A 13168-nucleotide genomic window follows, 5' to 3' on the forward strand; every position below is an offset into this window, starting at 1 on the left:
ACAACTGGAATCCAGAAACGTGGATTTGCGGTTGCCACAAATTTAGCTTCAATGACCACATTCTCGTCCACTGGATTCATAACCTTTCTACCCTGCGTTCTGGGACAGGTCATATCTATAGAAGACAGTTCAGAGCAGCAGATTTTCTTTGCTTGTGTTGGCTGAAGCCACTGACATGGCAATGAAGCACACGGTGTGTCATCGCACATCCTCTCTCTGGACATAACTGCAAACATCAACGCTGCTGCATGCAAACATGTCTCTCCAAGTCCTGCCATACATGTACAATGGGCTGTCAAAACTGCCCCTGTCTTCTCTGGAGTTATCCAAGCTATCAATGGGGGCTCATTCATTCTCTGACTGTGTTTTACCTGCACAAATATATAACGTCAGTGAGTGGCAGTGTTAGCTACGAGCAAAGTAGGCCTAGCTAGCTGATAGTTTTCCAAATAAAAGTTGTAATAAAATAAAAAAAATATTTGTACAAACCTGTCCACATACAACCAGAATACCCATTGGTGTCCTCGTCACTTTAATTTCGCCAACAAATCCCGCCTTGAAGTGTAACCAAGCGTCAAGGCTTGTAGGCAGATAATCGTTTGTTTTACTCCCAGTATCGCAGTTTCCTCTACTAAAGGCAGCCATTTTGCAGCATGTTTTGCCACTCAGTCCGTCTGAGGGGGCTTATTCTGGTGGGAAAGTGACGTCAGTGCATACCCTCTATACCTTGGGTGAGACAGGCGCCAAATGTGTATCACCCTGTGGAGCTAGCGGTCACAATTGGCACTGGCGCAGTCCAGTTTCCATCCAAGGCTGAGGCTTATCCATACACCACAGCGTAGTATTTTAACCGAATGAGCCACCCAGCAGCTTAAGCAACTTTTTACATTTATCAGACTGATTAGGACAGGGCAAAAGTCCACATCGATAACGACAATATAATTTTGTAACAGTCATTGCTGCCATGTGCTGTATCAGCTTCTTTAGTCTTTTATTCTTTTGTCATACCTGATGCAGTTGCAAACGTCTAGACAGCCATTCAGAAAAAGCGCTATTGCAGCTTCCTTGTTATCATGTCTTTTTAAAGAAAAGCGTACAGTCCACGCTCCTTTTGCTTCATTTCAACAGACAGAAATCAGAAAGAGTTGCAGATAGACAAGGGAACTTGTTAGGGGACTGAACCCACTGAGGGCAGTGTCAACAGGAACTTGACTGTTTACAGCAGAGTAACAAGTAACTTGTAACATAAGAAACAACAGAATGAATCATGGTTACAAGCATTTACTGGCTGTTATCCGCCGGGATTGATTCAGCCCATTTGGTGGAGGAATAGCTTCATGGCCAATCAACATCTCTCCACATGTCGAAAATAGTTCAGTGTAGTTCAGAGTGAAACGATTTTGCGACCAATCACATTCACTCAGGGTCTAAGGTGATTTAACCATAAACTGTGAAACTCAATGAGGTAGAGGAATAGTGAGAGAAAGAATGTGAACTACATTGCAGTTATGCAAAACACTCTGAAAATCTGTCTAAGCTGGCAAGTCTCTGCCATGTCCTTTCTGGTAAGTGCTGTTTCAGGCAGTAAGGCGAGAGTATCATGAGATCTCTGGTGATAGGACCATCTGGGTGCGGTGATTAGTGTGGGCAGGTGGCAGGGGAAAGAGGAAGTTACCGGAGTTGGGGTCGGAGTTGCCATCGGCTTCGGTTCTCTTGTCGGGGGAGGCTTGCTCACAGAATTCATCCTGTGGCTGCACCAGGGGGAGAGGGTATGAAAGAGGCACTCTGGGGCAGGCAGACTCATGGTCCCCAAGCCCACTGTCACTGCAGCTTTCCTGGGAGCCATCTGGCAGGTGAAAGGTCACACGCCGCTGCGACTACAACCCAGAACACAGAACACAGAAGGCAACTATTAGGGTCCTGGTTTTAAGAATGGGATGCCTTTACTCCTCACTAAATATCCCCCTCATTTCACAAAAACCTTTTACATATAAAAAAAAAAGGTAAAATACAGTTTACTTCCAACCCGCATTATTATTGATCACATGGAGTTTTTATTAACCTAGTTTTGGGTTATGCAACACGTACTGTACAGAAAATAGAGCTGGTTGAAAACAAAATACAAAAATGGACATGCAAGTTTATTGCACATAATCTGTGATACGCTTAATTACAATTGCAATAGAGTAAGGCAGACATAATTATAACCTGTCTAGTGAAGCTGAGGTAACAGTGTAGAATAGTGGCATCCATGTTACAGGTTGAAACCTTCACATAAAGCAGACAAACGCAAGTACATAATGTACATGTCTCTGATTACCTGTATTCTGGTGGTTATTTTCCTTGAGCAGAACTTCTTACTAATGCTCAACATGAACCAAGAAAGCAAGCTAGCCTCCCTATTCCACCATAAGGGCTAAGCGTTATGTGCCTTCTGTTCAGAATTACTCACCCTATTAAGAGTACACTTGATAAAGCTTTGAACCATACATGGTCAAGGATGTCATTTATGGATTTAATTTATAACTTTCAGGGCCTATGCATTTCAACCCTCCAATATTAAAACTAAAGTTATGCCCTTGTACAACATTATGATATGAATTTCATGTATCATTAGTAATACTAAATAGACAGAAAGAACAAAAACTTAATTTACCCAACAATGCAATGTGATTGCACAAAGTTTGATATATATTATTCATTATCAGCATTGTTTTATAAGTACCTCTGAAATGTACTTGTTCTTGCCAGCCTCAGCACTAGATGTGAGAATCTGTCATGCACCTTTTTCTTAAAGAGAGAAATTCTATCAACATCCTCTGCTCCCATTCTACTCCCAGGGGTTCTCAGAGCACCGAGTGAGTGGAGGTGTATGTTCTGTGCAGTAGAAATGCAATCAGACAGTAGATATCTATATTTAAATATTATTGATTTGTTTTGTATTTTTTTTCTCTTTGGGAACCATGGTCCAGACTCCTTGTTTCTCTCCAGAGATCCCCTTGGAAGGTAGTCCTCTAGCATCTGTGATCTTAATTTCATGTTTCATAAAAATGTATTATTTTATTTTCCTTTCATAAGCAGAATTCTTTGTAATTTTTTTGGATGCTATGGGAGGCAGGGGAAGAAAACAGAGTGATCAGGTCTGTTAATGCCTTCAAGAGCTATGAAAAAAATATATAGCCTATGTGTGTGTGTGTTCCCAATGCAATGAGAAAAGGTAGAAAGTCTAAATTGCTGACGAGAGATACAGCATGGACAGCACCTTAACCCCCAGATTTAAACCTCCACCCATTTGCACCAGCTAAATTAGTACCAACCAAAAAAAAAAAAAAAAGAAACATAGTTTTGGAGATGTATAGCCCCAGAGTAAAAGTCCTGGAGGACCATTGCAGAGAAAATGAAAAATAAATAAATAAATAAATAAAATAAAAAAATTAAATGAGCCAGTTTAAAAAGTGCCAGTCTGTATTCCAAGATCCCAGCTGAACTCAACTTTTTACAATTTAAGATCTTTTTAGGTCCAACTGTTGTTTTGCTGTATTTTTTGCAAGATATTTTCTCATAGCACTATAAAACAACACTGCATGCCAAAAATAAATAAATCTAAAGGCAAGAGACAAATGCTGGAAGTAAGGCCAGAGAAACAATCGAGCACATGACCACTTGACTTTAATTTCAGCAGTTATCCTCCAGGTGTTCCAGTCGACCCTCCAAGTCTAACAATCAGCATAGTCAAGTGACTGTCTAATTATAGAATTAGGGACTAACTATGATAAAGGCCAACAGACTAAAACAGCTGTGAAAATACATAAGGGATAAGAGAGAGGTAAATTAAATATATGATTTAATGGAGGTATTAGTCAGTTCATATATTCTCACTGTTAAATTGGATCACTTAAAAGTATATGCCAAAAGGTCCATTGCCCAGACAGGAAAATAAGGTTTATAGACCATCTGAGGTAAATGTTCACTCAGGAATGTTGCTTTTGACTAATACAGATTCCTCCTGAGCCTACAAACCACATGAGGTACTTGGTACCGTACCATACCGCAGGTTTTACGTTTGGTGTCAGGAGCATTAAAGGTGCTTAGGACATTATTGGAAGACATTGATGGCTTGGAGGAACAGCTCAATTCACTGTGCAACATGGCAGGAGTCTGATTCACCTCATCCAGTGGTTTGAGAGTTGAAAAAGCACAATTCTGAAAAGCTATAATAAACCTGAGTGTCTGATGAATAAAGATACAACAGCCTCACAGCAGACAGAAATAAAAAAAGGTGAATTAGGGATGCAAATTTCATGAAATTTAATCAACCATCGGCACTCATTAATACATTAATAATGATTAACTGACAAGATTAAAATCTACTATATGGCCCATGAAAAAAGTGACTCAATTAATGAATTGCATATATCAGAGAGGTTTTATTAAGACATGCTTGAACAATCATTAAAACAAGGTTTGCATTGTTTATTAAGGCCATTGCAAATTATAAAAATGCGTATTCATGGCTGAGAAATATGTGCTGAGAAATATGTGAGGGACCACTGACATTTTTACTACAGGCTGGGTGAACTTTCACAGCAATGGTGACAAATGATATTGCTTATTAATGCTGCTTATAAATTCTTAACATTGTAATGAACAAATGAGCTGCTTTAGTTTTGTTTTGTTTTTGGTCTTTCTGACAACACATGTAGCCGCTAACATGGTCTTATAATAAAAATAACACACTGATCTATTCAATAGCGTAAATCATATTCTGTAGTGCAAGTAGTAGGCTATTCATTTAACAAAATAGTAGTAAGTTCCCACATATGTAAAGCAGGCCTCTTGATGTGCAGCCAAGAACAAAAGGTAACTGAAGGCATAAAATAGAATGAATCCCAATCAATGTGACAGGAAAATGTAGTTTATTGAATTGGCTCCCAGATTTTTTAGGATTTTTTTTTTTTTTTACCCACAACCAATTTTCAGACGGGATATAAAATATCTTTGACTTTCTGGATTCTATACCATGCTTTACAAGCTCTAACATACTGACCTTCACATAATGATACCTTGTCTTTAGTGGTCCAAAAGCTACCTGTCTTCCCAGGTTACGATTTGCTAAAAAGTAGCAAAACGAGCCTGCAAGGTTCTGGAAAAAGTGCACCCACTGACAATATATTCAGCATAATCCAGCCCATTTTCCAGGTGTGGTGCATGCATTTTTCTTTTGGCAATAAGATTAACAAATAAGTGGTTTCAGCTTGTCATCATGCCCAGGTGAACAGAGCAGTCATTCCAATGTTCTTCTGACCTAAATCATTTGACCAGAAAATGTACTCCAGGGCACTAGGTAGGCAATTGGAGTACTTGTGTAAGTAGAGTAACTGCAATGGCAATGGTCCCTTCTTCCCTTCCGTATGACAAGTGTACATGAAGTTTATGTTGTTTCCATGACTACATTAAGTGTTTTGCTGTTATTAGCTGTTCATTACTTTTAGGGTGAACCATTGAGTGAGTTGGTGCTGTTTGTATGCACAGTAGAACAGAGCAGTCATTTGGTAATTACTAATTAAACTGTTCAAAATGATACTTTTTTTTTACTTTACATAGATTACTTAAATATGTTGTCAGCTGTTGCTGTAGCCACAAAAGGCTCCAGGTGTCTTCCTTTGGGATCTTAGCAGTTCTATGCATGAGTATTTATGCCTATAATTTTAAGTTACTGCATAATAATTATTGGGGAAACAATTTCATTATGAAATTTATAAGCTGTGATCATGTACTTTTTCTGCAAGAAGAATCATAATACTTAATTTGGAGAAAAGTATTCAAGTCAGATAAAATGGTGTGTTCATGAACAGCATCTTAAGTTGAGGTCTTAGTAACATTAGAATCTCCAAAGAAAAACCAAAAAAAAATATTGGAATATTTATTTGACATTTGTTGAGGATGTTGTGTTACTTCACTTATGTTTAAAGGTCAATTGTTTATTTTTAAATAATCTACAACTTAAACAAAAACAGAATACCGATGTATGCAAGATATTCTGAAAATATATATTTAAAAGGGTTTATAGCTTTCGGAGTACTGAAAAGGAAGTGCACTATAGCTGTCCAATACTTAGCAGTTCAAGCATAACTGAATGAAATTATACACTAAAACACATTTGCAAGCAGTCAATATGTTGTGACTCACTGGACAGTTACAGTACACATTTCATTCTATGGTTACAATCTGATAATTCCAAAGTTGCATTTCATAGTGCAATAAAATGGTAGGTCTATCGCTAATGGTTTATACTTGGTTTCACTTATTGTATAATGGGACGTGGATGATGTTTAAGGAAAGAATGGTTGTAAAAATGCTATTCATCTCAGGCTCAATACATAATTTTATGGGTAGTAACTAACAATTATTTATGTATGAGCCGATCATCTGGAAAATAGGAATTAGACCCTTTCCCTGTGTTTGGTTGCCAGGCAGCCTGTGTTCCTCAGTAAATTTGTAACCACAGCCTGTACGCCAGGGGAAAAACATTGCAGAGAACAAGACTCTTTTCTTCCCTCTGGACTCTTATAGGAGCTAGTAATCAACTACAATGCACATACACACCTTCCTACCTTCCAAAGGCTTGTTCTATAGCATGCATGCAGAAAGAGCACAAAATCAAAAACAGCCCCAGGATCCCTTGTATGGGAGTTTTTTTTTTTTTTTAATGCCTTATTGCCACGGCCGGGATTGGCATAGTATTTTCTCATCACTATTCTTCAGTGTGAGCTTGATGTTAATTTGTTGATTTTTAACCCCGCAACTCCAATGCAAAAAATTAAAAAAATTAAAAACAACTTTAAGCTTGCTCGAATGAACAATTGAAAATTGTGATGGCAAGTATGCCATCCTGCCAAGTTATGCCATACCTATACAGCACAGAGATTTTGGCACTTGTCAGGGTTTCCTACAGAAATAACCACAATGACCACACACTCTCAGCCCTTAATTTTTTTTTTTATTCTCACATGAATCAAGGAGCTGAATCTTTTTAGAATCTTTCCAGTGGATTCATTGGATTACAAATGAATGCACTTACCACCTACCATGAGGATTGCAGACTGAAATTCTTCATGCCCAGAAAGTGTTTGTTTCAGTTTTTCTCTCCTCTGGAGAGGCCTGGTCATAAAATGCTTCCAGTTCCCTTGAGTTTTACATTAGCCCCTCTATTCATATTCTGAATGCAAACAAATTAGTTTTTGAATGCTCCAGGTGTATGTGAACTCCCTATATATTTCTTTGATAATTTTCAGCTGCAGGGTTCTTACCTAAACCAAATACTGTTTTGTAGCTGAAATGTAGTGCACTAAGAAGAAAAAAAATCCTCTATGTACTACCCTTTCTAAGGCAAAAACTTATTTCTCTGTGGAGAAGCATTTGGGGTTTTAACAATGTCACTGGAGCTAATCAAATGAAAAAAATGTCGATGTCATTGTGAGTTGTGAGATTAGAAGGTTTGAGGAATAACTAAGTACAGTCATGCATTATGCATTATGCGATCAAGTAAAACAGGGCCCGTTTTAATATCGCACAGCAGCACTCCGGCCAAAGGCTTTCGGCTCCCTTTAAGAACAGTCCCAAAGCAAATCAAACAACATGCTGTCATGCCCAAGCACATTAACGTTTGGTAATTTGTATGGATTCACCAGAGACTCACTTAAAGCTGCTAAAATCAATTCAGTAAGGAGTTGAAGCTGCCACCAGACAGGGCACATATCCATTTTGACCTCATTTGACCTAAATTGTTCTCAGCTATGGAATAAGATATTCAGATGTCATTAAAATTTCAATATTTAAAAAAATAAATAAATAAAAATATATGAATGTTCAATATCGTTTCTCTTTGTTCTGAATGCCCCATCGCAAGGGTCATGGGTTTTTTCTGGATTTTTTTTGACCTATAGGTCAATGCAACACCAAGTAAAATATTGCTTCTGGAGCCACTTGTTAAGCAATAAATTGTAGCACCTTATTCATCTCATCCTTAATTCCTCCCCCCCCCCCCCCCCCAAGAGTCCCAGCCACAACATTGCCGATTTCTTTGAACTGAACTGAAATGGGAGGAAACTGTTCAGAGATCTCTTCAGCACTTCACAGATTTTTCCTCCATGGGAAATAGCTAGAGGGAAGACACTTCTAAGAAAGCCAACATTAAGCCATGTCTTTAGTTTGTCAGAAGCCAGACCCTGAGTCCTTCTGGAAGAAGATACTGAGATCTGATGAGACTGAAATTGAGCAGTTTGGCCTGAATATAAGCTAAATAACTGGTGCAATCCAAACACTGCCCATCACCCAGGAATCACCATTCCTTTTGTGAAGTATGGGGTGGCAGCATTGTGCCATGGGGTTGCTTTTTAGGATTGGGAGGTTTGTTGCCCTCAAGGACAAGATGGATGGAGTCAGATACGGGCAAATCTTTTAAGACATCCTGTTTCCAAAAGATCAGCATTTTGGGCAAAGATTTTTGTTCCAATGGGGCAATGACTGAAAGCACATGGCAAAAACTACAAAGGTATGGCTTAAAAAAGTTTAGTATTCTGGAATGGCCCAGCCAAAGGCCTGACTTACGTCCTATTGATAATCTCATTATTAAACAGTTTTAATATTTTGATATTTTATGTAATTTAATTCCATACCCAATAGCCAACTATCTCCACTTTATTTTTATTTGCAATTAATCACGTAAAATTCAATTAAATTCAATTTTGAAGGTGTAACAGGGAAAAATATGAAAATGTTCAAGGGGATGAATATTTTCTAAAGGTACTCTAAGACCATCATGAATTCACTATTGGCTATTATTAACACTGTATTCCTTATACAGACACATTTCTGATTTCAAAATTTGTGAAATTGCATTTTAGGTACCATGCTCCATGGTTTTGAAATGTCTTCAGAACAAGCTTAAATTTTATTCAGCACTTCATCCCGTTGTGTGATTTCAAGAGTTTTCTCTAAACCATAACAATTGAGGTATGTTGTTGTTTTACAGTTACAGTTCTGGTGACTGGAAAAAAGCATTGCAGCTTTCTGTTTTATGGTTGTTGCTTTTTTATATACTGTACTGTGCTGCATTGTATTTAATGCTGTAGGATTGGTTATGCTGGTACCAATTGGTCAAGGTCGCTTTCAAGAATAGATTTACATTTCTATGTCAGTAGGACTCACCTGGATGAATAAAGATAAAAACAAGGATACAGAAAGGTAAATGCAGTGGTTACACAATGCTATGGGCAATGCACATGTTTACTTCACTTCATGCACTCATAACTGTGCTTGATGTACACAAATTGAGCTTAATCAATTTTGTTGATATCGGTAAATATCAAAACACAATCAGAAAAAAAAAAAAAACTATTTCACCAGTACAACAGCTATGCTACCATACATTTTAAACCATACAGTTATTTATGTATTTGTTTGTTTGTTTATTTAAAAAAAAAATCCTACTAAGTAAACCTCCCTAAAACTACAAGGTCTTGCTAAAGAGACATAACAATGCGATTTATTCATTGAGATGCTGCAGATATAATAAGGCCTTAGGGGCTATGAGTCCACCCATCGCCAACTGTTGCCTCAGAATAACAGCATAATAGCTGTGCTGTGTAAAAGGATACTCAGGGAAAAAAAGAGGTGTGGCACTCTCCTTATATTAACAAGGGAAATAGACATCAAGGCTCATTAAATACATGTTTTTAATCGGGTATTATGCCTTACTTTCATTCATGCACATGAAACTGTTCATTGCTTTGATGGTTTGACATGAAACGGCATGTGTGTTCATCTCCATATGATGTCATAAATGTACAACAGACACAATGTGGTTGAATTTAAGAAAGGTTTTGTGAATGAGGCCCAATGCAAATTGACTTAGAGGTCCTGTTTTATTTATGCACCCTACTAGCAACAATATTTTCATTGCTTTACAATATTGCAGCCCCACTAATGCATTTACAAATGGGCTACAAAAAAAAACAAACAAACAACAACAAAACAAATAATTATACGGAGCCACCATCAAAACATTGTCTTTTGAGGCCAAAATTTCACTTTAAGTTCTTGAAACTGTTTGAAAGATATACAATTATTTATTTGTGTCTTATTCTTCTTCTAAACTTCCCTCAAACAGTCTGCTTGGTTATTCAGCTCTTTCATGCCTGCTTTAATCATCTTGTGGCTATCGTTGTCACATGTGTTTTTCCTTCCTTTTCACATTTCACATTAAGTCTGAATTGGTCAGAACTTCTATACTATAAACATGCCTTTGTTAACGGTGTGCAGTAATTTTTTTAAACTAATTTTTAAAAAAATGTATCACGTTCTGGACCAGTCAATGCAGGTGGTTTTTTGGGGATAAAATGATATGTCTTCCATACAAGCTGAAGCAGGTCATAAACATTTTCAATTAAGGAAATGCAGTGATGTGTGCACATCATAGTTAGTTCCAGCCTATGAGGTAGACAATGAAAAAGAGACATATTTCCTAATCTCACCTCTTAGAAGAACGCCTAGACGATCACCCTCTTGTCCTGCTCATACATAGCTCAGGAGGTAAGATCGATTGTCTGGCAGTCGGAGGGTTGCCGGTTCAAACCCTGCCCTGGGCGTGTCGAAGTGTCCTTGAGCAAGACACCTAACCCCTAACTGCTCTGGCGAATGAGAGGCATCAATTGTAAAGCGCTTTGGATAAAAGCGCTATATAAATGCAGTCCATTTACCATATAAATGCAGTGCATATTAACACTAGCACAACGTGCTCCAAAAGCTCTTATTTTGACTAGCCACTATGTTGGATTTTTTGGATCAACACTGGCTCGCAATATTTTCATCATGTTCAGTATTTCTTCGGCTTGGAAATGATCAAGCTTAAGCTCAGAAAGTCCTACCAGTTGAATCATACTACTGCTGTAAGATATGTGCCTACAGTAGTATTTAATCACATTGCCCTTCGCAGATTAGATTTAGTAACTTTTCTGTTCATAAATTGCCATTTAACCAATGATACATACCAGTCACTGAATAAGTGGTATGCATACACAAAATGCAAGTGAGGAGAGGTGAGTACAGGGTACTCTTTTGTATGGCCAGGATTACATTGCTAGCCAGGTACAGCAACATGGGCAGAGACTATGAAGTCATCATTGAGAATGTTCAGTTACAGATATTCCAAACACAACATATGTGTCTAATACATTCACACATGCGATTGAGTGTAAAGGAACATGAAAACTGTTATTCTTCCCTTGTGTCCGATTAATTGGTGACTGAGTTATTAAATGGCTAAGCTGATTGCTGCAATTAATTGAATAATTATTTGACTCATGGCTTGAAATAGACACATGATCAACCCCTTAGTTTTGGAACGCTGAAATGCACAAGAAACAACACCCCGGTTATGTCTCTGGGCCCTAAATATGCCATAGTGGAGTTCTGTTTGTCTTTTGCCTGCTGTCACACTGTAATTATATGTATGAGCCATATTTATCAGCAGATTTGCCAAGCTTTTGTCATGTTTTTCTATTGACTCATCTTGACAGATATCCATGAATCCTGCACCAAAATACAACAATACACAATATAAAGAGCATTCGTGCTGACAAAACTGTCTCAGGGATTTTACACCCATTGTATTCATTTGGTATAATTGATTTAAAACCTGTAAGGCTACTAATATTGCAATAGAATAGAATTAACAAAAGCATGTTTGACAAAAAGTGTGTAAAAGTGTATTTCTTGAAATATGCCTGCAAATTATATCCACCATTGTGCGGGTGAGTAAATATATTATTTAGCATGGTCCATGCCAGTGTTATTGGAATTTCTGCCAGATATACATCAAAATCAATCTAGTAATATATGCTAAAATCAATCTAGCTTTAAATCTGTTTGCATATCTCAGTCTTTATGAGTCTAGTGTTCAAAAACCTGTTACTTTTGGCACTGTGTTTATGCTTAGAAAATGCGGTACACCCGTATGGATTTTTATACAGCTAAAATATTTTACAGCTGTAAAAGGTTGTAAAGTTAGTTGAGTGTCATGTCCTGCCAAAATATCAGCTTGCCAACAAATCACGGCTGCTGTCAACAGCACTACCGTTAAATGCTCAGGAAGAATAAAAAGCAATCTGATCTGTTGCTGAATGATTCAATCGATTAAATCCAAGCACATAAATGGATATGAGAGCAGGGCGCACCTCTAACTGTGTGATACGATAATAAGCAGCATTACTGGGAATTTTATGTTCCCACAATTAGCAGGTTTATTATTTTAAAAACTCAATCAATGTAACAGCAAATGGTGTTAAACATGTTTAATGGCTTTTTGTAAAAAAATCATATTAGCTAAGACATAAGATTAGGTAGCAAACAGTTCTCACTGTAATACTTTTGAGACACACACACACACACACACACACACACACACACACACCACACACACACACACACACACACACACACACACACACAGTATATTGTCCTTTTTTGTATAATTGCCTGAAACCTAGAAGATGGTAAAATAGGCTGTCTTTCCATTTACACTTAGATTTTTCTTCTTTTTTTTCTAATGGAGCTACAAATAGAGGCCATTAGTGTAGTTGCTGAACCTAAAAGTTGCAATAATTTTAGTAATAGTACAATTTTTCATTGCATGACAGCAGCAATTAGTCATAATAAGTTTTGTTATCGATGCATTCATTATTAACTCTTTGATCCAGTTTTGATGTGGCTGCGATAGAACATATATATTTTACCCCCAACATATTTAAACAGAATTTATTTTGTATTGAAATAAAGGCAATGGAATGTTGTTCAATAAATGTTTTGTCTAGGAAACATTTTATTCAACAGTGCTGTCCAATTGGAACACATGCATGGAAAAAGAAAGAGCATAATAACCCCTGGTATGACCTACTTAAAGCGAATGGTAAAATGGGCATATTATTTCACTTGTCAACTCTGTCTGTGCTGCCAATTCAAACACAAAAGCTTTTATGACTCCATAGACAAAAATAAATGAATGACTATGTACAGTATGTGGTCACTAAGCTTGATGAGCAGAGCCCATCAGTAGGACAGATGAAATGGAAAGGCTGGCAGGGCATACACAAAGAGTACAATTTTGCTC

General features: G+C 37.5%; 1 protein-coding gene across 2 annotated transcripts in view; it reads right to left on the minus strand.

Annotated features, from left to right (window-relative positions):
* LOC135251000 (protocadherin-9-like) overlaps positions 1-13168 on the minus strand; it is a 176521-nt gene that overhangs the window by 66200 nt on the left and 97153 nt on the right. For both annotated transcript variants that reach the window (XM_064327918.1, XM_064327917.1), the window contains one exon: positions 1676-1877. In XM_064327918.1, coding sequence (XP_064183988.1) covers positions 1676-1877 — 202 coding nt within the window. The remainder of the gene's footprint in view (positions 1-1675; positions 1878-13168) is intronic.

Source organism: Anguilla rostrata, chromosome 3 (genome assembly GCF_018555375.3).
Source record: "Anguilla rostrata isolate EN2019 chromosome 3, ASM1855537v3, whole genome shotgun sequence".
In the NCBI taxonomy this organism is placed as follows: domain Eukaryota; kingdom Metazoa; phylum Chordata; class Actinopteri; order Anguilliformes; family Anguillidae; genus Anguilla; species Anguilla rostrata.